Raw genomic sequence first — 27,931 nt, forward strand, 5'->3', positions numbered from 1 at the left:
TCATCATTTTTATTAGTGTAAGAACATCTCATTGACGAAAAAATGAAATTTTTTAAAGAGTTTTTAAATATAGAAAGATAGTCATTATTTTGTAAACATTCAAAATAAGAAAATAGTATCATATAAAATGAAATGAGGGAGCAGTAAACTTTTGGACGATATTTGAGTTAATGTTGGAAAAGATATGTATTTAAAGTTAAAGTTAAAAATATCTTGTGAATGTTGATTTACAAGTCAAAATGATCAGTACAGAATTTCACTTGATTCACACACTAAAACCACTACTTCAATGTTTTACTTTGAAGTCAAATACTAAAGTTCAGTATTTGTAAATACTCATGGTCAGACAAATATTTGTACATACTTCAATTCAATATTTGCAAAAATTTAAAAAAAAAATGCACAAAAGGCTCCAATTGTCTTTGCTTGTCATGTTGCAGCAGATCATTGAATAGTAGTAATAGATTCACTCCATTTATGTGAATTCAATTAAGATGCACAGCTGATGAATCTTTAAGTTACTTGCAATAACATGTAGGGTTTCTAACATAAAATGATCTGATAACCTGAAATATCAAGGAAGATAATTTGATATAACATGGTACTAAATTACACTTATAATATACTCCATTTAACTTAAATCCGCCATTATTTTTTAATGAACAGGGAGGGGTGGTTGTTGAACAAGTACGCATCAAGATGCACAAGCTGATGAATAAAATAGACAAACGTCAATAGACAAAATAAATCTTCTCATCTTTCATTGATGTGTATTACACTCTGCTAACCTAATTGCAATTCTCAAAACCAAAAAAAAAAAAATGAAAACCATATGATTTAAAGAATCAAAAGATGAAAAACAACACAATTTCTCTCAATATTTGCTCCAATGTTCCTATAAGACTTACAGTTCTCACAGAAACACTATACTGTAAAAACAAAATTCCAATCTAATTATCACTAAAACTCAAAAAGCAACAAGAAAAATGAACCGTTTGAAATACACAGTATAAACTCATAAAAAGAACTATAAGCACTGTACACTGTATTTAAAAAATAAAACATAAGGGCAACAGTGCTTCTTCACTGACAAAAACATCAAGAAAACTTCAAAAAATTTCACTTTGGGATCAAAGATGAGTCCTTTTTGTCATCATTGTACTTTGGAATCCACCAAACTCTAAGGCTTTTATCAAGACTTCCACTATACAACATAAAGCCACCCCCAACACTACCTGGTGAAGCTTGTAAACACTTAACAGGACCTTCATGTCCTTTAATAACACCAAATTTAAACAACCCTCCATTGATTTCCCGTTTCCATAGGCAAATACTCTTATCAGCTGATCCACTACACAAGAATTCACCCATCATCAAACACATACACAAAACAGCCATTCCATGTGCTTTCACTTCACAAACAAGTTTCCAACTATCAAAATTCTTGTTACCCACCCACCCCATCACATACCCATCTGACCCCCCTCCATATACAAAATTCCCATCTTCAGAAACCACCACTGAGTTTAAAGAAACGTCTTTATGACCCTCTAAAATCCCCGTAAGCACATGTGTAGTCCCACTACTTTTTCCCCAAGCTTTTATCTTTCCATCAGCAGAAGCTGAATAAACAACCCCATTTTTCCCAGCAACTAATCCGTTAATAGCATCATCATGAGCCTTAATTGATTCCAAACACTTCAAATCAGAAATTCTCCACACTTTCAAACTCTTATCCCAAGAACCAGAATAAATGTACCCATTACAAACAGCTAAACAAGAAATACTGTCAGCATGTTCAATCCACAACTTTTTATGATTCCTCCTAGTTTTCACATAATTACTCTGTTTCATAAAATTCCCAAGATAATCTTTTGTAGTAGGCAATGTATCAACAAGCCTAAAAACATTCTCAGATCTTCTTGAAACCTTCCACACACGAATCCTAGAATCTTGATGTGCTGTAAAAACTTTATTACCAACAGTAACAAGTGCCTTCACTGACCCATCACCCACCCCAAATTTAGTAAATAGCCTTAAATCAGGTTGTTGCCAGACAATTATATCCTTACCTTGAGAAGCACTGAGTATAAATTCCCCACAAAGGGCTAAACAAGAAACTGTGCCAACGTGGTCTGAAAGTACAGCTAGGGACTTGTAAGAGTGGTAAGTACAAGAAATAGGTATTCTTGAAATCTTGAACTGAAGATCTAGTTGGAAATCTTGAAATCTTTGTGAAGTTGCTGGGCTTTCTTCTGATTCACTGCTACTGCTAGTGGTGCTTATAATACTGCTTGTATCAGATAACAATGGGGTTCTGTATGCTGATGTTGCAGCCATTGAAAAGCATAAGCTTTTTTATTTTTGTATATGAAACAGAGAGATTGAGAAGGAGAAGTTGGTGTGTGTGGAATAGTAAAAGATGGAGTTCAATAAGAGCCTGTAAAACGCAGAAATGGAGCTTTTTAAAAGAGAGACGTTATAGTATAGCTGGTGGGGCTAATAAAATAGAAATAAATATTGGTGGTTTGTATAGAAAGAAAATATTACTATATTTTATCAGAGAGACGTTATGGATTTTGTGGGAAGAAAGAGGAACCATTAGTTGAATTTTACTCCCTCGGATCAGGGCGTCCACTTACTTTTTTTTTCCTCCGTTTAAAAAGGATATTTACTTATCAAATCAAGAAATAATTAATTTTATTTTATCAAAATTATTCTTATTAAGTGATCAAATTTCAATACCTATTTAATTAAGAATAATTTAATCAAATTATCTATTTTTGTCTAGAAGTAAATATTTTCTTATAGATTACAAATGACTAATTGGACACTTTTTTTTTTGTTATCAATGAGGGAGTACTAACATGGGGCATTTAAATATAAGTGACCTTTAAGTTTTAAAATTGAGGGGAGGTGATTCAAATTTTAATTATTGAGTAGAGATGATGATTTTTGATTAGTGATTAAGGGGTTTTACCAACATTTTGTTTTTGACACTTTGACTCTCAACTTTATTTTTAACACTTTGCCCTCAAGTTTTATTTTTAACACTTCGTCCCTCGGTCCCACCCCCCTCCCTGCCCCCATCCCCCCAACCCGCTCCTTGCCCTTGCCCCCCACCCCCCACAAAAAAAAATATTTTTTTGAAAAAGATTTTGAAAAGTTTTTTTTTTTTGCACAACCCCCACCCCTACCCCCTCCCTTGCCCCCACCCCCACTAAAAAAAATGTTTTTTTGAAAAAGATTTTTTAAAGTTTTTTTTTTATTTTTTTGCATCACCCCCACCCCCGCCCCATCCCCGACCACGCCCCCCTTGCCCCTCACCAAATTTTTTTTTTTTTTAAAAAAGAGATTTTTAAAAAGTTTTTTTTTTGTTTTTTTTTTTTGGACAACCCCCACCCCCGACCACGCCCCCTCCTTTACCCCCACCCCCCCCCCCCACCAAAAAAAAAAGATTTTTAAAAGTTTTTTTTTTTTTTGCACCACCCCCACCCCCTGCCCCCACCACACCCCCTCCCTAGCCCCCCACCCCTACCCCCACCAAATTCTTTTTTAAAAAAAAAGATTTTTAAAAGTTTTTTTTTTTGTTTTTTTGCACCACCCGCCCCTCACCCTCCCAAAAAAATTAATTTTATTTAAAAAAAAAAGTTTTGAAAAGTTTTTGTTTTTGCTTTTCGGCACCATCCCCCCCCCCCTCCCCCCGCCCCCACTCCCTACCTCCCAAAAAAATTAATTTTATTTTTTTAAAAAATTTTTGAAAAGTTTTTGTTTTTGATTTTTTGCACCACCCACCCCTTTGACAAAAAAAAATTGAAAAGAAATTTTTTTTCTTTGGTTTCTTACTCCACCCACCCACCCCAAAAAAAAAAAATTATTTCAAAAAAAAAGTTTTGAAATTTTTTTATTTTTGCAGACCTCACCTCCAAAAAAAAAAAATCTTGAAAAGAAATTTTGAATTAGAGAGAGAGATACCTCCCATCTAGCAAACCCGAAAGAAGGCGGACAAAGAGGAGGCGTGGAATCGGGGAATCATTGCGAACGAGAAAAAACAAATGCTCCTTATGCAAAACAGTTGGCACAAAAAACAACATGTCCAAACCGAAATGCTCCATAGTTGTTAATTGCACTGTGTTGTAATAATAGTTATTTGTTGGAACTTTATGACATTTTAATGTTGTTCTTTTTTAGAATGATAATTTCTGTTCTTGGTGTTCGTGAACTTAGTTTATATGATATGTTGATCATGTTCAATCACAAATGTGTGTATTCTTGTTAATAAATTGCTGAACAATTTTCAACAACTAATGAATCTGTTGCAACAGCTTTGTAACTTGTTGTGTTTTAACCAACAAGTAACAAGACTTGTTGCAGCAACTAGTATCTTGTTGGGTTTTATTCAATTTGCTAAAAGATTTTCAACAAGTAAGCAATTAGCCTGTGCCTTGTTGCAGCAACTAAGTTACATTTTGGGGTTTATCCAACAAGTGGAGTGACTTGTTGTAGAACCTGGTAACTTGTTGTGTTTATCCAATAAGAGTAAGGACTTGTTCAACAACTATGTCACTTGCTGCAATAAATACTACAGTTGTTGCAACAGATACTACACTTGCTGCAACAGATATTACAGTAGTTGCAACAGATACTACTTGATTCACCCATATTTAGTGATCAACAAAGGGAAATCAATGATATTTAGTGATAAACAAAGGAAATCAACGATATGTAGTGATCAATTTATAATACTTAATCAATTTGATGGTATTTTGAGTCAGGAAAGATGATCTACTAAGTCAGTATGCATTAAATCCAATGATCATTAGAGTGAATTGATATCAACTACTTCATTTACCCATATTTAGTGATAAACAAATGAAATCAATGATATTTAGTGATTAATATATAATACATAATCAATTTGATGGTATTTTGAGTCAGGAAAGATGATTTACTAAGTCAGTATGCACTGTGAACTACTTGATTCACCCATAGTTAATGATAAACAAAGGAAATCAACGATATTTAGTGATCAATGTATATGCTTAATTAATTTGATGTATTTTGAGTCAGGAAATATGATATACTAAGTCAAGATGCACTAAATCGAGTTATCATTAGAGTGAATTGATGTGAACTACTTAATTCACACATATTTATTGATAAACAAAGGAAATCAACGATATTTAGTGATCAATGTATAATACTTAATCAATTTGATGTATTTTGAGTCAGGAAAGATGATTTACTAAGTCAGTATGCACTAAATCGAGTGATCATTAGAGTAATTTGATGCGAACTACTTGATTCACCCATATTTAGTGTTAAACAAAGGAAATAAATGGTATTTAGTGATGAGTGTATATATATATCCTTAATGGATTTGATAGTAATTTCATGGATTAGATGGACAATTCTAAGTGTATTCTTCCTAAATCGAGTGATCATTAGAGTGTTTTGATGTGAAGTGCTTAATTCAACCATATTTAGTGATAAACAAATGAATTCAATGTTATTCAATATAAACAAAGGAGTTTAATGTGATCAATATTGTGAATATGTTGCAACAATGGAGGAGTTGTTGCAAACATGAGATACTACAATATATGAGTAAGTTGTTGCAACATATGAGATAGTTTGCAACATATGAGTAAGTTGTTGCAACATATGAGATACGCAACATATGAGTAAGTTGTTACAACATATGAGATACATAACGCAACATATAAGTAAGTTGTTGCAACATATGATATACCTGTTGCAACATATGAGTATGTTGTTGCAACATATGAGATGTCAGCAACATATAAGTAAGTTGTTGCAATAATTCAAATCTGTTGCAACAACTAAGCAACTTGCTTAAACATACGATCCATCGGAAATGCAGTTAATAACTTGTTACAACTTCTTCAACAAGTGTATGATCTGTTGCAACAATTAACTCATATGTTGCGACATATTTTTTAGTTTTTGCAATAATTTAGGCCATTTTTTGATTTTTTCCAATAAGGTGAATAATTTGTTGCAACAACTAAGCAACTTGTTTAAAAAGATTAGTAACTTGTTGAAACAAATTAGTAACTTGTTGAAACAAATTAGTAACTTGTTGCAACTTCTTCAACAATTGCATGCATCTGTTGCAATAATTAGTAAGCAAAATAAATAAGTTCATAAACGAAATTGTTCCTTGACCACCTTGGTTGCAAATATCACTGACTAATCAAAATAAATAAGTTCATAAACATCATTCATAAATAACATAAAGGACAAAAAAAAAAAAAACAGAAATTGTTCAACAGCAACCTTGCCTCCAAATACTACAACTTAAGTAATAATTTGTTCAGCAACTGCCTTCTAAGGTGTAGCAGATTTCCTTGATCTACTCCATCTCCTTCATTTCCATCATCGTTTCTTCATCTTCTAGTTCTTCTTCACTTTCTTCATTTGTATTTCTTCGCTTCTTTGCTTAGTTCTTCATCTCTTTCTAAGGATTGATTGTCAGTTTGGTTGTTCAATTTGACTATATCTTTTCTCAACATTTGTTGATTCATAAATAAATTGTCTACTTATTGCAACACGTGTAGAAATTGTTGCAACAACTACAAATTTGTTGGATATCTTCTAATGTAACCAAATAATCGAAACTATGTCCATACATTTGTAGTTGTTGCACAGATTGTCTACTTATTGCAACAAGTGTAGAACTTGTTAACAACTACAAACTGGATATCTTCTAAGAACCGAATAATTATGTCCAGCATTTGTAGTTGTTGTACATTGTCTACTTGTTGCAACAAGTATAGAACTTGTTGCAACAACTACAAATCATAGGATATCTTCTACAAAAAAAAAAAAAAACTAAATAATCGAAGCTATGTCTAATGATTTAGTTGTTATAATTGTCTACTTGTTGCAACAAGTGTAGAACTTGTTGCAACAACTGATACGTAGGATATCTTCTACAAAAAAACTAAATAGTTTCATGTATCAATGATTTGTAGTACATTGTCTACTTGTTACAACAAGTGTAGAACTTGTTGCAACAACTACAAATCGATAGATATCTTCTACAAATAGAAGCAAATAAGCGAAGCTATGTCCAATGATTAGTGAGTCGTTGTAACAGCATTATCTACTTGTTGCAAAAAGTGTAGAACTTGTTGCAATAACTACAAATTTGTTGGTTATCTTATCTTCTACAAATAGAATCAGATAAATACCAGGACAAGAACAAAAAAACTATATGTTGGATATATTTTCCTAAACCCTGAACCATGCCAAATAGCAACAGAAAAAACATCTATTCACTACAAACTTTTCCTAAACCCCCATAAAGAAAATCAATACTTTAAAAAAAATATTGGAACGGGGGGGGGGAGGTGGGCAGTGAAAAAGCTAACAAAACTTTAAAAAAAAAAAAAATTGCGGGGGGGGGGGAGCGGGGTGGAAGGAAGAAGAGTGGAGACTGGTAAAAAAAAAAATCAAAACTTTTTTTTTTAATTTTTTTTGGGGTGGGGGGGGGGTGAAAAAACAAATAAAGAAATTAAAATTTTCTTTTAAAACAAAAAAAAAATTTAAAAAAAAAAAATTGGGGCGGGGGTGTGTGGGGGTGGAGGAGGAGGCGGGGGTGCTGTTGAAAAAGCAAATAAAAAATATCCAAACTTTTCTTTAAAAAAAAAAAAATTGGGGTGGGGGGGCGGGGGGGGGGGTGGGAGGGTGGGAGGAGGAGAAGGGGTTGGTAGGTTTTTTGGATTAAGTTGGGGTCTCTTTATATTTTATAAAAGATTAAGTTTGAAAAAAATACATTTTGGACCCAATCTTATTAATCCGAAATGTAATTGGGTTTTGATTTGATGTGGTCCCCACAAGTCACCTATACTAATTTCACAACTAAAATGTCACCTTTAGTTAAATCTTCCTACTAACATTGTTAAAACAGGACAAATTAGATGGGATTAAAAAAAAAATGGGATAAAGCCCGTGAAGAGCGATGTTAGCGTGATTTTTGTTTTATAAAATAATTTATGGAAACATTAGCACTTTTAGTTTTCCAAAATATTGATAAATTTTAGTTTTATAATAATATTTGGATTAAACATATTTATTATAATTTTTTGTCAAACATATTTAATCCCTTAAACTGTGAAGCTTCATAATTCTTAAAATATATTAAATGCTTTACCATTCAATTGTCAATGTATTTTGTTCAGTGTATATTGTTTCTCTATATTTGAAGTAATATAATTCTATATAGCCTGAAACAAATTATTTTTTAATTTAAATGTAAGTTTTTGTTTTAAATGTAATACTAAAACTTTATGAAGCTTAAGGTAAATAGAATAAAATTTTATAACTATATAGAAGCATGGGTTAAAACCCACGGTAAATCGTTAAGCAAAAAAAAAAAAAAAAAAAGTGTGGTCCCCATATTAACACCAACCAATATTAAAAAACAAAAACCACTAACCAATATTAAAAAAAAAAAAAAAAAAAAACACCAACCAATATAAAAAAAAAAAGTTTGGTCCCCATATTAACACCAACCAATATTAAAAAAAAAAAAACCACTAACCAATATTAAAAAAAAATAAAAAAAACACCAACCAATATTTAAAAAAAAAAAGAAGTAAAAACAGTGGAACCCACCATCTCCAAACTCACGGAAAAAAAAAGTGGATCCCGTATTAACAAAATCAAGCAATATAAAAAAAAAGTGAATCCCATATTAAAAAAACAAACAATGTAAAAAAAAAAGTGTAAACTTTGTATTCATAACAAACACTAATATAATAAAGTTTTAGATACGGAACACAAACTACAATGTTATATTAATAGTGTTTTGAATATATATATATATATATATATATATATATATATATATATATATATATATATATTATATGCATAAAAATAGTGCTGCTAATAATGTCCAAAAGGGTGGGCCCCATACTAAACAACACCAAGTAATATAAAAATAAAAAAGAAGAAACCATATAAAGCATGGGTTTAGACCATGATCCGTTGTCCTTAAAAAAAAAAAAAAGATTGTGGGCCCCATACTAAATAACACCGAGCAATACAAAAAAAAAACAAAAAAAAAAAAAAGAAAGAAAGAAAAAGTGGAACTCACCATCTCCGAACTCATGGGAAAAAAAAAAAGTGGACCCCATATTAACAAAATCAAGCAATATCAAAAAAAAAAAAAGTGAACCCCATATTAAAAAAAATATAATGTTAAAAAAAAAGTACAGACTTTGTATTCATAGCAAACACTAATATAATAAAGTTTTAGATACGGAGCACAAATTACAATGTTATATTAATCGTGTTTTGAACATCCCGTATTAACAAAATCAAGCAATATAAAAAAAAAAGTGAATCCCATATTAAAAAAACAAACAATGTAAAAAAAAAAAACTGTAAACTTTGTATTCGTAGCAAACACTAATATAATAAAGTTTTAGATATGGAGCACAAACTACAATGTTATATTAATCATGTTTTGAATAAATATATATTATATGCATAAAAATAGTGCAAACTAATAATGTCCAAAAGGGTGGGCCCCATACTAAACAACACCAATCAATATAAAAAAAAAAAAAAAAAAAAAAAAAAGAAGAAACCATATAAAGCATGGGTTTAGACCCATGCTTGCGTCGTCCGTTGTCCTTAAAAAAAAAAAAGGTGTGGGCCCCATACTAAATAACACCGAGCAATAAAAAAAAAAACAAAAAAAAAGAAGAAAAAAAAGTGGAACTCACCATCTCCGAACTCATGGGAAAAAAAAAAAAGTGAACCCTATATTAACAAAATCAAGCAATATCAAAAAAAAAAAAGTGAACCCCATATTAAAAAAAAGATAATGTTAAAAAAAAAGTGCAGACTTTGTATTCAAGAAACACTAATATAATAAAGTTTTAGATACGGAGCACAAACTACAATGTTATATTAATCGTGTTTTGAACATCCCGTATTAACAAAATCAAGCAATATAAAAAAAAAAAAGTGAATCCCATATTAAAAAAATAAACAATGTAAAAAAAAAACTGTAAACTTTGTATTCGTAGCAAACACTAATATAATAAAGTTTTAAATATGGAGCACAAACTACAATGTTATATTAATCGTATTTTGAATATATATATATTATATGCATAAAAATAGTGCAAACTAATAATGTCCAAAAGGGTGGGCCCCATACTAAACAACACCAAGCAATATAAAAATAAAAAATAAATAAAAAAGAAGAAACCATATAAAGCATGGGTTTAGACCCATGCTTCGTCGTCCGTCGTCCATTATAAAAAAAAGGTCTGGGCCTCATACTAAATAACACCGATACAAAAAAAAAAAAAAAAAAAAAAGGAAGAAAAAAAGTGGAACTCCCCATCTCCGAACTCATGAAAAAAAAAAGTGGACCCCATATTAACAAAATCAAGCAATATAAAAAATAAAAATAAAAAGTGAACCCCATATTAAAAAAAATATAATGTTAAAAAAAAAGTGCAGACTTTGTATTTGTAGCAAACACTAATATAATAAACTTTTAGATATGGAGCACAAACTACAATGTTATATTAATCGTGTTTTGAACATAGTGTGTATATATATATATATACATATAGTGCAAATTAATAATATCCAAAAAAAAGGTGCACCCCATATTAAAAAATCAAACAATATTCATATAATTTTAAAGTATCTCATTAAGTCAATAATGATGGATTCATTGCACGTGTGTATCAATCCATTAGTGGAAAGAAATGAAATTGCTTTTCTTCAAAAGGTTAAGTAGTCAAAACCAATTTTTTTTTTTTTTTTTTTTTTTGCTATTCCGCCATGTGATTTATTTGTTATGTTTACTAAAATAAATATACTTAAAATATTTATATTTTAAAATAAGATAGAATTTAATTACTTTTTTATTTTTATTCTTACTCTAATAAATGTGAAAAGAGATTAATGTGTATTAAAAAAATATACCAAATGAAGATCAAATAATGAATAAGGTAAATGTCAAACTATATTTCTAGTCAACGTTTTCTTAAAAAACCATGCAAAAGACAACATGACAAGTAATGAGCTAAATCGAGAATATTTACTAAAAATTAAAAAATAGTATTTCTTCGTTTAAATAGAAAATCAATTTCTACTTTGTTTTGTTTTAAACAGGTAAAATTAATTTAATAATTTGAATTAGAATTATCCAAATCAAAATTTGATAAAAAATAATAAGTATTTTACACCTTTAAATTAATAGAATTAAAATTGAAAGTATCAACCGATGCTTAAATATTTTATTGTTTTTATCTCAAAGAGAGGAAAATAGTTTCTTTTTACACAAGTCTTCTCTTTTAAAAAATATTAATAAATTTGCCGATTTTGTATTCGTAAAAACATTAATATAATAAAGTTTTAGATACGGAGCACAAACTATAATGTTATATTAATCGTGTTTTGAACATAATATATATATACATATATATATTCACTATCCAAACACAACTACATATACGTATACATCTATAATAATCAAGTTTTGGGGGGGTAAAATGTACACATGCAAGCATAAGCCGTCTAGTATACTAATAAGAGCGTGAGTGAGGCAATGCAGAACCAACAGCCAAGTGTAAGGACTAATCCAAATAGGGACCCACTTCTCTGCAGAAAAAAACAGACTTGCGTTTATGTCGGCTCTTCAGGTGTGAGCTGAAATTATGATCTTTTGGTGGAATTATAAAGGTCCTTTAACTTAATTATATTTACCAAAAAATAGAAGATAAATAACGTAATAAAATGAAGAATCAGGGGCAACTAATTGCTTTATATATAAAAAATATCCCAATGCCTGCTACTTAACGAAAAGGAGCAGCCTCGACATTAGTATTAAATGTACATCATCTAATGCACAGGGCACATCATGTCAGCGCAGCGATCTAACAAAATAATAGCAAAATGACGGAAATAGCCATTCCTATTACACCTCAGTTTGGATTTTAAATCCATCAAGCAAACGTGTCGATCCAACATCACTCACGCTTCTGTATAGTAGGAAAATGACGATTTGGCACACTGGTTTTTTTTTTGTAATTCTTAGACCAGGAGTAATTCATATAAAGTCAAACTTTTCTATAACAAACATTACTGCGTTCGAAATGTTTTTACTGTTATAGCGAATGACTGCTATGCAACTGTAATATCATTGATATCTAAAGAAATATATCACAGTTATAAGCAAAAAAACTACATAAAATCTATTTTTTTATTTTTAATTGCTAAATTCTAACCTTAATCACACTTGTATAACAAAAAAAATTAATGATGGAAATATATGTATATATATTGTTTGTAATAAATAGTGTATTAAAATATCAGAATATTTGTTCAAAATCTCTAGACCTATTATTAGTAATCTTAGAGATTCTATTTCTTTAAAGATGATTAATCATTATATTACCGAAAAAAGAAAATAGTTGTTATAGGGGGTAATTTTATAAAGTGCATACTGTAATAAAGATGGTTATTACTGTTGTAAGTAAGAAATTATTATAGAGGCAAAATATAACATAAAAAATCAATTTCTAAAAACACTTGGTTGTTATAGAGAGGTGTGCGGTTATATGAGGATGTCGTTATGGAGAGGTTTGACTATATTTAGATTTGGTAATTGATAATATCTGATTAAACTTCTCATTTCACTCAGTTTGACATGCCGAGCTTTGATTGGTACGTGTGATGTAATTTTCAACAAGAGATTATTAAGCATGGAAGAAGGGAAGAGGTATGTATTCGCCACAATTAAGAACAAGTTTAATATGTAAACTATTGTCCGTGAAGGAATTATTGAGTTTACCAAAAGAATTTGCGTACAAATTCAATGGCAAAGTATGTGTTAATCCCATAAAAATAAAACGGGCGTAGCATACTAGCATGTATATATGTCATGTACAAATTGGATTTGGATGTTGCGATTATGGGGAAGTGTGGTTTAGGAAGGAGGTGGGGTAGGGGAGGGGAGCGTTGAGGGGAAAAGAAGCACGGATTTCTTGCAAGAAAGACTTTGCTATAAATAAATATAATTAATTAACAAGTGTATAGTATATCAACATACTATACAATATTGTATATGTATTATAGTTGTTAAAGAGGCTAGGGTGGTGCAACGGCTACTTGGACTAAACAAATCTAGATGTTGACGAAAACAAGTTTCTATAAAGGATGGACCCACGATTGGGCCCTTTCCATTTTAATAGACGAACGGGCTGTTTTGAACTTTTTGGACCAAAATCTCTTGGGTATCTCTATTTTATATATGTCTTGTGTTGACACTACAAGCCAGCTCAAGTGTTTGGTGGGATTCCAACAAGGATGGAGTAGTCCAATTTTGGTAACCCTTCTGCCTAGGGATAAAGGCAAATAGGTCTCAAGTCCTAACGGCTTAATTTTGGATGAAGAGATAATTTTTCCGGTAAAAATTTATATCTATCGTTGTTTACCTCAAAATTATTATGGTTAATTAAACAATAAATAAACGTGAAGATATAAAAACTACTCCCTCCGTCTCAATTTATGTGACACTTTTCATATTTCAATAGACAATTTGACTAAACTTTGAAGCTAAATTGGATAATTGACTAAACTTTGAAGCTAAATTGGATTAGATTAACTTAAGATTTTAAGATTAAAATTTATATATTTGAAAACTACATGATAAGTACTATAATTTGCAACTTTTCTTATATCAATTTGGTGAAAAAATACATCTTAAAATGTTGATCAAAGTTCATGAAGTTTGAATCTCGAAAAACGAAAAGTGTCACATAAAATTGGGACAGAGGGAGTAATTAACTACACCTATAATTTAGTAATAACAATGTACGTGAAGACCACATATTATATACTTATTAAATCGGTATAAATATCGGATGTCGATATGTTTTTTCGAGTTCAAGTTATTTACACTGAAGATTATCTATGTAAGCCTTTTAAAATTTCAAAGTTATAATTTCGAGTCAGTTAAGCAAATGGAAGGCATTAATTTGGGGAGGGAGGACCACTACAATGGTACGCTCCAAAGCTACCTTAGCTTAACAAAAGAAGGATTTGGAAAACTAGATGTGAACTACCAATTGTACTACATCCTTACTTTAAGACTCGTCGTGAAAAGTTTTTTTTTTTTTTTTCCCCTTTCTATTTTGCATGGTCGGTTTTTTTAGTTAGTCTATGGTAGAGGACTCGTCAAGATTCAGCATACTATTGATTTCATCCATGCAGCAGGATAACTTGATTGCTTTGTTTGTAAACTAGGAGAGGAAACCAGAAGAGTTACCGTTTTATCCTCTACTTGTTTGGTATGAAAAATTAAAAAAATGGGGAAGATATCGGAAAGCCTTTAAATTTTCCCCTCCACCGACCAAAGAAAAGTGCGTAATTCCTGTCCACTTTTTTTTTTATTTATTTAAATAATCCTTTCTAATATGTAGAAATTTACTGACTCAATTTAAATTTGCCTTGCGTATGGCCTATTAGAGGAGTCGGAGCAAGATTCTTTATCAAATTATTTCCATACTCAAAGCTCGAACTAAAAATCTATAGTTGGAGATCACATTGATTTTCCCCCACATTCTTTCGTGATACTTCCTTTTTCCTCCATTTACCTTGTTCTTATCACTTCTATTCAAGCAAGGTGTACATAGAATTTTTCTTCATAAGAGAACATGACAATCGAAAAGAATATGTAATACATTTGTCTTTTGGACAATCAAAAGCACCAACTTTTGGATTGAAGGCTACACTTACACAGTTAATAAACCGTTTGGTTTGCAAACAAGTTTATAATATGATGAACGATAATAATTAGATTATTGAATGTATGATTCGTTAACATTTCATTTGAAAGAAATTTTAATGCCGGTATAATTCAAATACGACATCTAACCAACGACCCCTTAGAGTAGCCAAGAATGGAACTCTACATGGATTATTATCAAGAATCAAGCCTAAACCACCCACACCCTCGCAGATATTAACAAACTATTGAAGAAGAAAAGTCATTGCAAGTTCATGGAGTGGTATGACTTGCTTTTCATGTGAACGGTTGTTTACAAATTACAATGAGTACCAATAGACAGCACTATTTTAAAAAGGAAAAGTTTTAAACCATTACTTGGCCTAATTACATTTCCATATTGCAGCTTTTGTACATACACGCACGTTAATCCCATACATTTAGAAAATAATGTTTCACTTAATGCACTCGTGAAGCAGAATTCTAAGCTGGAGATGCCGAGAACCATCATGGTGTGGCTAAGTGGAGATTATGATTACTATTATAATTTTATTTTGTGATTGAACTTGGCTTAGAGAAGATTGACAACCAATGCTTCGGCTTTGAGTGACTAGTCACCCATTTCTGAGTTGGATTCTATTGTATTTCTATGGCAAGCAGAGCTCAGAAACACCATCAACTAATAACCAAGATTTGAAAGTGATCTACCCTGCCAAAGACGCTAAAATCCCAGGTCAAGTCATGCCAGAACTCCTTGTTCGTACTCTATCAATAATCATTTGTCTTCCAGACAAATCTTCTGCATATCCAACAACCTGTAATGAAGTATGCATAGATACAAAACATGATGTAAAATATGAAGACATCAGAAGAATAGTAATAAGAAGAAAAAGAGTAAACGATATATGAAACTCAATCACAGATAGCCAACAGCCAATTTCTAAAAGAGAAAAAGTTCAGCTCAGATGAGAAGAGCATGTGTCAAGAGTTTGATATGATTAAAAACAAAATCTCGAACCTGAGAGTCTGTTTGTGTTTCACTAAAGTGATCGTACACATTTGCATTTGCATCTCCTGAATTACTGTGGCTTTCGTCCTTTTTCTCAAACCTGAAGGGAAAAAGTAATAAAACTGAACTCCAATCTAAAACGGATACATGGCTACACATGAAAGAAAATCTAAACCAAACCAGCACATTCAAAACCAAAGGCAGAGCATTAGAAACGGTTTGTCAGAAATCTATATTTAAACTGTTGGATGACGATGTGTTGTGTATGAAAGAAAAAGCTAACTGTCTACCACAGACTTCACTTCCTAGACTGATGGTTCTACTTCTAATTGTTGCTGCCTGCTGGTCAGGCTTTTTACTTCATTTTCTTTTGATGCAAGAGATATAGTCTGTAACCCCCAATACCAGATTATTTGGGCTGGCTTTGTGTAGTGTTCCTGAAACAGGACTTAACGTTGTCTAATGTAGGCCAACATACACTGACGGGGTTCTAAAATTGAACTTCTAATGTTTTGCAATGTAAACGTATACAACCATGGCTCAGAAATCAATAAATGGGATGCCGTTAATGCTCAACGTAAATGTATTTGGAATCCTGGTAGGTTATAGCTCTATATTAACAAAGGTATTTCCGTTTAGCAGTGTGACTAATTCTAAACAGCCAACCAGATTAGGAGAATGAAAATGCATTTAGTTAACAGAGGTATTAGCTATCAACTTACCAAATACAATACATTAAGAATGTGGAAATTTCTAATACAACTATCCAAGTGAAACGTATTTCTAGCCACCATAATTTTTCAAATTCTCAGGTGAGGAGCAAAAGGTGATGGGTGCCAAGTGCAGCAGCAATAAGATGAGAAAGTGAAGAAGACAAGCAAAGACATGAGACAGCACCAAATTTGACCAAAAGCATGGAAAATTGGTCACCTGTTCGTCCAGTGGTTAGACAATCCAAGCGTAGCAGGATGATCTCCATCACCTTGAGCAAGAGCGGTGGAACCAGATGTAAAAAGCTGCTTGAGAGTCAAAGGACTCAAACTTTGCATACTTCCAGAGTAAAGCAGAACGAAAGATAGAAGAAAGCACTTGAAAAAAGGATACTTCTTTATCACACTCGCTTCTCGATGGAGACTTTTGATCATGGATCTAATGTCAGAAGCCATTGAAAAAATTATTCACGAATCAAGAGCCAGACTTCCCCAACACAAAAAAACTAAAGACGCTTTATTTTATCATAAATTACCTTGCTTGTTTGCTCCAATAAATCCTCTATAGCAGCAGCAACATCAGGAACTGCGGAAGAACCTTCTTTAATACCTCCTATCAGGTTCTTTTCTGGGGGATCTGCCCCGCAGAATGCATTATTTTCACTTGATAAGCAGGAATATGAACAATTGGGTTCTTCAACCACAAAGAGCCTTGCCTTCTTATTCCATCTATTTGAATACTTCATATCTTCCTTTGCAGTACTACTACCAGCAAAAGCTTCAGTTCTCACATTTATGAGTTCTTGGGGCTGGGTTTGAGGCTGGGAAGCTGTATCACCAGATATCGTCCTAAAAGCTTGTGTGGGGAACTGGCTCATTGTGCACGCCCCAGCTTCTCGGTCTTCAGAAGTGACTTCTTTAGGATAAAATGGATCTGCAGAAACAACTTTGTTCTGCTCCAGAACAACCATAATAAGAAGCTACCATGAAGCGATAAAGAATGGAAAAGAAGAAAGGAGTACAAAGATCTAGAAGGCAAGGACTGCACTAACCTGCTTGATACACTCATAAATCCACTCACAAGTGACTGGTTGTATTCCCCACTTACATGCAGCCTCATATTTCGGGCCACTGATAAATTTACACAACAAATGTGTGACCCTTTTAGTCAATTTCTCAACAAATTTGGCTCCAATTGTAAAACACAAATTTCTCAGCAACTGTCTTTCTTTCTCATCATACTGTGAAACACATAAACGAAAACTCTGAAATGCAGGGAAAGGAACTCGGCATGGAAGTGGAGAATAGAGGATGTGACTACCGACATCCAGCAAGCACCCGTCCTTCATAGAAACAATATTTGGTTCTCATTAGCCTCAATTTGTAAAATGCAAGAATTCAGTGAGTAGAAAAGAAGAGGAGAAAGTGCAGAGTTTATATCAATGACTCTGCACCTTTTACTATGAATTGAGCAGATATAAAGTAGCATCTCAAGTTAACAGAAAATGAGTCTACAGAGAGAATCATCCTCTTCCACTCCCCACCCTCAGGTTCAGGGGAGTATCTAAAGGACTTATAGACTTTGAAAAAGACAAAAGACGAGATCATCAAAAAGACATTAATAAATGAAAATGAAATTAAATCAAATTCGACAATATATATCAGTTAAAATATCATTATTGTGTTAAAATACTTAGAAAGCAAAACACATATATCGAGTGAATTCAAGAGAATTTTTTCTATTACTTGAAATTATAGATAAGCATATCAATATATTCTCTAGCGGAAGTCGCTCATAACTTGATGAGTTGATTTTATACATATTTATTCAAGTCCTAATTTACGTTTTGCTAGAAATTGAGCATTTTGTGTGTACCTCATCCCAATTGGCATGTTTGTGTAGGTTATGAAAGAGGAAAAGAATAGTCATTAATCGAGTGATAGAAACAAAGAAGCTTTAAAGTCAAATGGTGAACGTCAACACAGGACAAGTCAAGAGAAGTTAGAAATTAAAGCGAAAAGTACATACTTTATTAAGAGTATCATGATCAACCTCAGAGATGCGCGACTCTCAGGTTTTTAGGAATTTGGGCAGAATATTATAACCCTAGAAGTGTAGTCTTTAGTGGTTCAAACAGCTCGTCATTTGAACTCTGCTACGCTATGTTATGTCCAAATTAACTAAAATCTCCCAGAGCAAAGCATTGATATGATCGCATCAAAAAGTTATTCGGATTCAAGCAAATGTGAAGCACCTAAAGTTTAGGATTACAAGCTTATTGAAATCACATAACTCAAAATGCACGTGAGTTCGGAATCTTTTTCTTTTCTTCAGATTTAACAAAGGTTTATGGAAGAGTGAAAGGAGGCCAATTCAGGAGCTCGGAATGAAGTTTCCGGAGCCAAGAACAACACAAGGAGCACGATGATTGATGATTCAAAGGATTCAACCCTAAGATCTACCTTTTTATCTTCCTATATCTCTTAGATTTGTAATACATGTATCATGTTGTTCTTTTGCTATTTCATGAGGTAAGTTGTGTAATAATAGGAATTTAATGAAAGCGAGCATGGATTAAATATTTAATTGAGTTCTCCTTGCTTTACATTAGATGGGTCTGGTATTATTTATCCAATCTTATGCTTAATTTGTGTAATTGAGTGGCCACCTATTGCAATAGATTGGGAATAATATAGTCCACTTGTAAAAAGGAGTATAGGATTGGACAAAGATTGATTAGCGCAGGATCAAGATAATTAGATCATCAGTTGGATTGATTTTTGAATTACTATAGGAATATACCAATTTACCCTACGTAGCCATGAATTGGGCTTGACACAGATGCATCCTAATAAGCTCCATTTTCATAGTGATATGGAAAATAGGCTTGTATGCAATTCAGAAGATGCATGCAAGTAAATTAGTATCCAAGGTTAATAACTAGTACATAGGATATAAGGACAGCATAGGAGGTTAAATAAATTGAACAGAATGCTTGGTAAAATCCAAATCCTTGACCTTAAACCTATCTGAATTCCAGCCCATTTAAGCTTTCTTAGTTAGATATTAATTTAGTTTGCATATTGCAAGTCATACTTTTTGTGGTCTTGAAAAAAATACTAAACTGCGGAAGCTTTATAGAAACATTAGGAGAAAAAAGAATGGAACAAGAAAAGAGCTTGAGGGGCACACGTTCAAGTACCTCTAGACAAGACTTAATCCAGTGACTTGATACAAAAGTAGCTGCAACACCATCATTCTTGGAGCAAAACATACCATGACACTCGACAGTGAAATGCACACTTGTTTCATTCGGATCTTCCACCACCACTCCTCCCCCTTGATTAACCCACTCAACAATTTCAGCTCTCTGGACAGATTATGAAAACATTAATATTAAATTAGAACATAACTTAATAACATAAAATGAAAGACTAAAAGTAGCTGGAGAGATGATGAGAAGGTTAAAGGCCATAAATCTCAGAATACATAACTAAACCCTCTCAGAAGAAACCTAGATGCCAAACTCGTTAAATGATGATAAATGTATACATTTCTAGAGAATGAACCATTCAACAATAATAAAGAATAAGCACTGCTGGACAAAGTAGGAATTCAAGGGAATTCAACTCCTTGTATGAAAACCAGAATAGACTAGCAGATACTAGAATAGAGAGGTAAAGGTTACAAATTCCATGAGGCCTGTTCATCATTTTTATACAAGTTACAAGCTAAAAGTCACTGTCATATACATCGACATCCAGAAGGTTATGTTTGTTAACACTAAAATATAAAGGTCCAACAGTGTCAAGCTCCGATCAAATATGTAGATTTTAATAGCCTATATGGAATTGCAATTTCCAGTCCTATCCACTAACTAGCCTTTCCTTCGGATAATCTTTCGAATTTTAGATGAAGAACACAAGAATTCTTTTGCTCTCATTTTCTTCAAGGTCTTAATAAAATACCAAATAAAGTGAATAACATGTTTTAGGAAATGAACTTCAAATGAACCTGCATCTTGTGCTCCTGCATAGTCACATCCATAAATCTAGCTAATAATTTAGAGTATTCGAAAAAAGAAAGGGTAACTTGGCTGGATTCACAGATATCTATTCTATGTGAAACAGGAAGAGAAACATATCATTGAGGACAGAAAACTCAGCTACATCATGAGAAATCTGAGAAAACCCACCCGATCAGCAGGAAATGAAGCTGAAAAGCAAAATCGCCTTCCCTCGAACACACTAGATGACCTTCTACCATTAACAGCACAACTGGATTCATTCAGTATCTTGAACTCATCTTTGCCATTAGAAGCATAGGGCTGATGTTGAACCCTGTTCTCTCCCAAAGAAGTTCTAAAATCATTCATATTTTCTAGTTCTTTGCTTTTGTTTGATGGCATCGCACATCCAGAATCCGTGCTTCTCCATGCATGTTCATCCGAAGACATAGTATGCACATAGGATTTTTCTTGTCTCTTCATACTCGTGCTGATTGCAGCTCTGGTACTAGAGTGAATAGGATCTAGAATCCAAAATGCAGAAAGTGGAAAATAAGCTTATGAAGAAGGTACAGCATGTAACATTTAGATGAGCGTATATCTTTTCCTTAAAATAAGGTATTAGATGAAAGTAGGTCAGCACAAAATAAGGTATTAGATGAAAGTAGGTCATTAGTTCTGTACAAATAGCTTTCTTGCAACTAGTACAATGTAAAATATCTGAAATAAAAAGACAAAATGGTTACCAGACCTTTCGGAAGAAGTAAATCATAAGCAATATGCTTCCTTAGAACAGGAACTTCTTTATTCTCGCGATCACAGTCCTCCAGCCATCCTGACTTTACCACATGAATGACACCCAAAGCCGCAAGGTTTCTTAATTCTTTGATTTCACTACAAGATCGTAATTTTTACTTGATAAGTGAGAGTAAAGAGTATAATTGTGCAACAGTTACAACAGAATATACTTGGAAGGAGTTGCAAACAATGAGATAAATAAACGTACTGTGGATATTCATAAGATGCACATACAGATTATCTTAGCTGATAAGGACCTTATATCAAGACAAATAGAAGTATAGATCAACTGACAACGAGTCATCCGATTATTAACATTATTATACACACTAGAGTTTCTTTTTATCTTTTCAGTTAACCCCTAAATGTTTGTGCTCTACTTTCATAAGGTATAATGTCAGGTAAACCCGTTTGCTTGTCTAAGGCTTTAAGACGATGATCAGGAAGGTCAAAAGTCAGGAGCATATTTGAATGGAACAAGAAATTTTTCTTCTATTAAATCGCATAGTCAAAAAAACCTTAGCTTGCCTAATTTTTAGTCAACTAAGTTCAATTCTGTTCCAAACCTCAGTTGTTGATCTAGATATGACTACCTGCAGACTTATAATGTTCATTAAGAACTGCCACAGTTGGGATGTACCTTGGAAGTGCAACACAAATGCTCAGATTACGTCCCACATAGGAAGCATTTGCTGCATATGACCAGAGCTCTTTTTTGTAAATTCTCATGTGTAAGACAAGCTTCTTTGCTCATAATCCAAGTGTAACAGGCCACCTTTATAGGGGCTTTACTATGTCAGATTTGCTTCCAAGGCCAAGGCCTTTGTAGGCTGACTTCTCTTGTGAAATCTCTGTAGCAAGACACTGAACAAATCTTTGTCGGCAGACAGCCATCTGATACTAGCTTCCAAGTTAGTCAGATGTTGAAATGTGCTTGTATGATAGGAAAAATCAGCAGCCCTATGATATCCCAGACATTGAGATTCCTTCTGAAGTTGATGTCCGAGTCCCATTCTCTCTGTTTTCTGCCAGTAAAACTAAATCCGGAAACAAGTCCTTCAAAGGCTCAGTACCAATCCACTTATCCTTCCAAAGGAATATTCTCCCATATTCTATAGATACCTTAGGATATTCAATATTGAATTACAAAACAATTACTTCCCTATTAGTCATAGAAAATGATTACCTACCGTATAATACGTAGCTTAGTGCTCCTATATAAGACGCCCCCTTGTGTATTGTTAATCAAACAAGTCAATAAGAAGTATTTTACTTCTTTCTTCTTTTTCATTCCATCAAAGCCTCTACGATCTTCTTCAACGACTTGCCCTATTCGTCTCTACGACAATCAACGTCATTCACCTCTTCGGCGATCAGTGCGCTCTTTGCAGCAACTGACGCTGCTCCTCTCTTCTTTCAGAGACTAACACTCTCATCTTTCTAGCTACAGAGCCTCACCTCTCTCTCCCATAACATGTGCCGCTCCGTTTTCTTCGAACAACCGAAAGCTTCTCCGCACTATGTTTTCAAAATAAACAAACTTTCTCCGCACTATGTTTTCGAAATAAACAAACTCAAGTTCATTTTCCCGATTTAAGTTTGAGGGAGCGTTTTGAATGTTAGAGAATATGCGTTCTGGATTCAAACACGTCTAGATTCACTGAACCTGTAAGGAAAATATTATAGACTAGTTTATAGGTTACCCTAGGATATTTTGAATTTAATTATAAAATAATTACTTCCTTGTTAGGCATCCAAAATGGTTACCTACCATATGGTCATAACGTAGCCTAAGGCTCTTAAATAGAAGCGCCTCTTGTAAATAGTTATAATCATTCAAGTCAGTGAAAAGTGTCACACCTTCTTTCTTCTCTTATCTCAAATGCAAAGATAAATACTGAAACACAAGCTGCATAATGTTCAAATCAATCTATTTTAGGGCCTGAGGCTCTGAACAAATATTAGATCATTTGCTAACAAAATGCATTACATGGTCCACTGGGCATCCATCTATTCACCACTTTAAGAAAGTATTTAAGTAGCCATTCACGAAACGATCATAAACATACTAAAACTTACTTCTCTGATGGATTTCCAGCTATTATGTGTGTCAACTTTTCACCGAAAGACATGTAACGAGAACCACCACCTTTTCGGACTAGGTTGACAAGTTTTCGCATTTCAGATGCATTAAAACCAACAATTAGGATCCTGCAATCTGCAAGATAAAGATCATTGTCATCTGTCTGAGAGTCATCAGCAACACCACCATCACAACCATTCATTTCCTGCTCTGTAGGTGCTCCACTGTCCTCGTCCTTTGTAGAGACAGGAGCACTGTAATCACTCTTCGGGTTCTCAGCAGGTGAATTCTCCTCCTTTGTAAACACTGGAGCATATGAAGATGTAGCAGACATATTTTGCGAGAGAGTAGCTTGCAGATCTGAATCAGCCACTCGACTGCACAAAACGGGTTCTGCATTTGATGCCGTAGCCAAGGAGGACAACCCTTGTAGGTTTCTCATGCCCTTTTCCAGGCTATGTTGATTTGTCATTCTTACGGTGCTCAGAGTATTTGAACCAGCCTGAACAGGATACGACTCCTCATTAAGACATGCTATTCATCCCAAAAAAGAAAGGAAAAGGTCAGAAGCTGCACCACAAAAATTCCTTAGCCAATTGAAAACTTCAGATGGAACCGGAAAATGCAGCTTTCCCCCAGAAAAATTACCTCTTCTTGCAACAGATTGGTCAAACCACTTCTTAGTAACAGTATGTATGAGACCCCATCTTTTGGCAACCTTGTATTTGTCACCTTCTGGAGTGTACTAACTGTCAAGGAAACGAACTATGATAACACTTGAGCAAGTACCAAATGGTCAAAGAACGCGCGACTTCTGAGTGCTCAAAATCATACAGGTGTGCATGACAAGAGGAGCAACATAGTGCAATAACTGAAAATTAACCTTGACCATGGAGCTTGAACAATTCAGACTTCAAACATATTAAAGAGAGACACACATTTCGGAGGGAGTTGGATCGTAGGACTACAACATCTCGCCCAAGAGGCTAGAACAACTTCCTAATTGTCACAAAATCTGGAATAAAGTTGACGCAGTGTGTCATTGACATTACATTTGGTCTTTCCTATGTCTGACATTTCTTAGACCCACAATGACACCACCATGAGCACTTTAACATGAGAGAGTCTGTACTTTACGGTTAGCTTAGTAGTAAAATGTTACCCACATAGAAACTCTTCTCATATCTGTGTACTACCTCACATATATGTTTTACTTGACCACATTACTTGATCCAAAGCTTCTCTCGATCTTGATTTTAAATGCTATGTCCTATCATTGTCTTTCCGCAGATTGCAAGGTTCTCATTTTCTTGTTTGATTATCCTGATCCTTAGTCTGGTAAAATATACAAAGTACATATATCCACAAATTCCTTTTGCAGAAGGATTACAAAAAGGATATATCACAAATTAAATGTGAGCACTTTTTGGTCAGCTCAGGAGAGTATTTTCCGCCATTTTGCAAGATAATCTTTTCCATCTCCTTTCGCTCATCTGAGATATAAAAACAAGTACATTAGAGACAGACGAACAATAAAAGAGTTTGAATTATTATGAGATCTAGGTTGTCAACCTCCAGGAATTCTGGTGACACAAATTGTCAGCCCAGAAAAAGGAAGGACTTTGAAGGAATCCTGAGGAACAAGACGGTGTTCTTTCCAGCATTGATGGAGCCAATTAATAGTGACAATTGGTTTCTTTAGAACGTTTAAAGCCCACTGCACAGGAGAAAAAGATAAAGGGAAACGGAAACTGAGTGATAGTTAGCAATACCACTAAATATTTTGAAATCTTCTTCTTCTTTTTTTGGGTGGGTTTTGTTTTTTTTGGGGGGGGGAGTGTGTCAATGGGACCCTGGGGACTTGTTTTATATTTCCAACTAAAAAAGGAAAAAGGAGAATAAAATAATAGAAGACCTTGTACTTTGCAGCCAAAACATTCTTCACAATAACAAAGCTCACATCCAATGATGCTTTTGTCTGCAGGACTCCTCCCATTGCAATCACCAACTTTCCAATTTCAACCTGCAAACTATGAACAATTAGAATCGATTGACAATCATAAAATAGAATAATGAGCTCAAGCAAAACTGTTGCTCCACTATATATGTGGTAATCCACCTGTTATAATTCCATATTAAAAAGACATTTTCAAGAGTATCCAATGAGCCTTTGGCTTAAAGACAAAAGCATCAGTGCAAGACACGGGCATATAGGAGAATGGCACAAACGAAGTGTGTGTCAGTATATTGAGCAAGCAAATCACCGGTTCTTAAGTTTCAGTGAGGATACAAATAAACACTGCGCCATTCACAAATAAAGCAGGAAGACATATTTCCCTGGAATTCTCACAAATGTTTATATATCTTCCGAAGAGATAACAGAGGAAAGCTTCAGAGAAGCTAATATTAATCTTAATGTACGAGTTCTGAATATACAAATGTTCTCAATGGAAGTAAATGGAAGATGTACTTCAAGTCATATAGGAGCTTTCACATGCTATACATAATGGCTAGTTTATCCTGAAGATGTTGTCTCCATCCTTCTTCATTTACATTCCGCAAAGAAAAATCATTGAGATTTCAGATAGAGATGAGTACCTTTTCATCCATCTCAAAACCAGATGCCAGGATCTTAACCCCATCCATTGCAAGGCAACAAGTAAACCCCTGCTTGGGTAGTGGCCTTTGTTCTTTCGCACAGGAAAGCACGCATTGTGGACCTTGTGACCGGAAATGGATATCAATATCAGTATAACTACAGTTGAATTAGCAATATCAAGACCAGTAGCCCTATTGCTACTACCTGTTAAACACTCTCGACAGGATAAGAAAAAAACACCCTCAGTTTGCCATATGTAAAGTTCAAGCATATTACTTCTATGTTTAAGTTAATTCCAGCAAAATGCATGTGAGACATTGACATGTTTGGACGCATTTAGAGGATGGCTGCACTGAGCATCTTTTTTTGGAATTTTATTTTTGCTAGGATCAAATACAATTTATCTAGTAAAATATACCAAACCACTACAGATGAACAGGCAGGAATAAATGGCTTTATAGTTCTGACACTAGCTTAGCTAAATTCTATATTACAGAGTGAGTAAATGTTTTCGTAGTTGTGATACTTGGCAATCTATAATACGAAGTTAACTATCTTGTGTAATAGAAGTCTCAATCATGATCATGAATGAAGAAGTCACTATAAGATATCAGAATATGATATAAACTTGTAAATGCATGACCCAACATAAACTTTACCTGAAAAATTCAGCTTTATACTACTATTTAAGGTTTTTACCCAAAAACCAATGTTAATTAGCGTTGTTTATTTGCCTCTGATACTGTTACTAGAGAAGACTAGGATATCTACTCAACGATAGAAGCAGGAATAGAAACACAAAACAGTAAATTAAATTCCGAAAAAATATATATCTTCACATTTAAGCAACCAATGGTGTATATTGGAAAATAGGCATCAAACAGAAAAAGAAAAAAAAAACACCATTTGAACCTTATATTATGCTGAAAGGGGAAGATAGTCAGTATAGTAAGGCAGATAACTTTGGCATTCAGGACTTCTAACAGACAACAAAAGGTAATTACTTCATTAATCATTACCATGGAACTAAGTTCACTCAGTTTCACTAAAGAGCAGTGATGTCACCATATAAAAGGATAACCACTTTAGAAATTGAAACACAAGATCAATTGTGATATATAGTAGACCAAACCCCAATAATTAAGGTACAAATTACCACACTACCAAAAATTAGGGCTCACCAGAAAAGAAAAATCAACTAGATCAATACGAGAGGATCAAAATGCGACGCTATAAAAACAAAGGCTAAGCGAATTTCCCATAATTAAACATCCAAATTATCTCCAATCTGAACCAATACCAACTCCTACCAGTCAAAACCACAGGGAAACAAGTAAAGTAGAGTCGAAACAAAATTAGTACCTATCAAGTTACAGCCCTTAGCTTGAAGATCCCCAAACTTGTCCTGCAAAGAGCATATTGAATTTTGAAATTTGTCAAAACATATAGTAGGACATGATTATGAGACAGAGCAATTAGTTAAGGAATTTAGTACACAAAACTGGCAATAAACGTTACATGCTGAGGAGAAGAAATGAGGTGGTAATCAGTGGGAGCATTTCGGGAAGGGTCGCAACAGAGGAAGACTTGAGCACCGTTGAGTTTGAGCGCGTCGTGAAGCGCGTCGAATTGCTCAGGTGGGACCAGATTTCGCGACATGAATACATTTGCTCCGTTGAACACCTTCGTCGTCATCATTTTCTCTACTGCTGCAACTATAATTACATGTCCAGGTGTGTGTGTAGAAACAAACAGCTCGGCGAGTGTGTGCTTTTGCTGTGTTTGGCTTTTGAGCTTTTCTCCTGAAATTAATGAATTTTCTGTAGATTCAGAAAAAGAAGCGGGAAGTCTTTGTGAATTGTGACTGGTCTAAATGGGCCTCCATGAAATGGGCTTTCGGTTCGTTTTCCTTAACACTGTGGGGCAATTCGCAGAAT

At 33.7% G+C, this 27,931-nt stretch overlaps 2 protein-coding genes across 3 annotated transcripts; both read right to left on the reverse strand.

The window, feature by feature from the left end:
- Positions 1–1,119: 1,119 nt before the first annotated feature.
- On the reverse strand, positions 1,120–2,527 carry LOC132061894 (protein JINGUBANG). Its single transcript, XM_059454574.1, has one exon. The coding sequence runs from the start codon at positions 2,338–2,340 to the stop codon at positions 1,120–1,122; it is 1,221 nt and encodes a 406-aa protein (XP_059310557.1). The 5' UTR covers positions 2,341–2,527.
- Positions 2,528–15,023: 12,496 nt separating this feature from the next.
- LOC132063242 (uncharacterized) lies at positions 15,024–27,909 on the reverse strand. 2 transcript variants are annotated; one of them, XM_059455706.1, is made up of 17 exons: positions 27,513–27,909; positions 27,357–27,399; positions 25,994–26,115; positions 25,311–25,418; positions 24,968–25,112; positions 24,796–24,888; positions 24,044–24,136; positions 23,392–23,929; positions 21,266–21,408; positions 20,704–21,038; positions 19,711–19,878; positions 17,560–17,850; positions 17,044–17,460; positions 16,902–16,946; positions 16,728–16,813; positions 15,807–15,897; positions 15,024–15,603 (listed from the first exon to the last, which is right to left on the reverse strand). In XM_059455706.1, the coding sequence occupies exons 1-17, from the start codon at positions 27,690–27,692 to the stop codon at positions 15,523–15,525; spliced, it is 2,979 nt and encodes a 992-aa protein (XP_059311689.1). In that variant the 5' UTR covers positions 27,693–27,909; the 3' UTR covers positions 15,024–15,522. The 2 variants fall into 2 exon arrangements, with proteins under 2 accessions (XP_059311689.1, XP_059311690.1); XM_059455707.1 differs by having other exon boundaries at positions 27,497–27,595.
- Positions 27,910–27,931: the final 22 nt, after the last annotated feature.

The sequence above is a fragment of the Lycium ferocissimum genome, chromosome 7 (assembly GCF_029784015.1).
Source record: "Lycium ferocissimum isolate CSIRO_LF1 chromosome 7, AGI_CSIRO_Lferr_CH_V1, whole genome shotgun sequence".
Classification (NCBI taxonomy): Eukaryota; Viridiplantae; Streptophyta; class Magnoliopsida; order Solanales; family Solanaceae; genus Lycium; species Lycium ferocissimum.

What these genes read in the sequence shown, in the direction of transcription:
- LOC132061894 (XM_059454574.1), bottom strand. Translation starts at nt 2,340, where the DNA reads ATGGCTGCAACATCAGCATACAGAACCCCATTGTTATCTGATACAAGC.
- LOC132063242 (XM_059455706.1), bottom strand. Translation starts at nt 27,692, where the DNA reads ATGATGACGACGAAGGTGTTCAACGGAGCAAATGTATTCATGTCGCGA. An exon ending in TCATTTCTTCTCCTCAGCAT is followed by an intron (nt 27,400 to 27,512) that starts GTAACGTTTATT and finishes TGCTCTTTGCAG; the next exon opens with GACAAGTTTGGGGATCTTCA. An exon ending in TCTAACCACTGGACGAACAG is followed by an intron (nt 15,898 to 16,727) that starts GTGACCAATTTT and finishes TTTTCCCTTCAG; the next exon opens with GTTTGAGAAAAAGGACGAAA.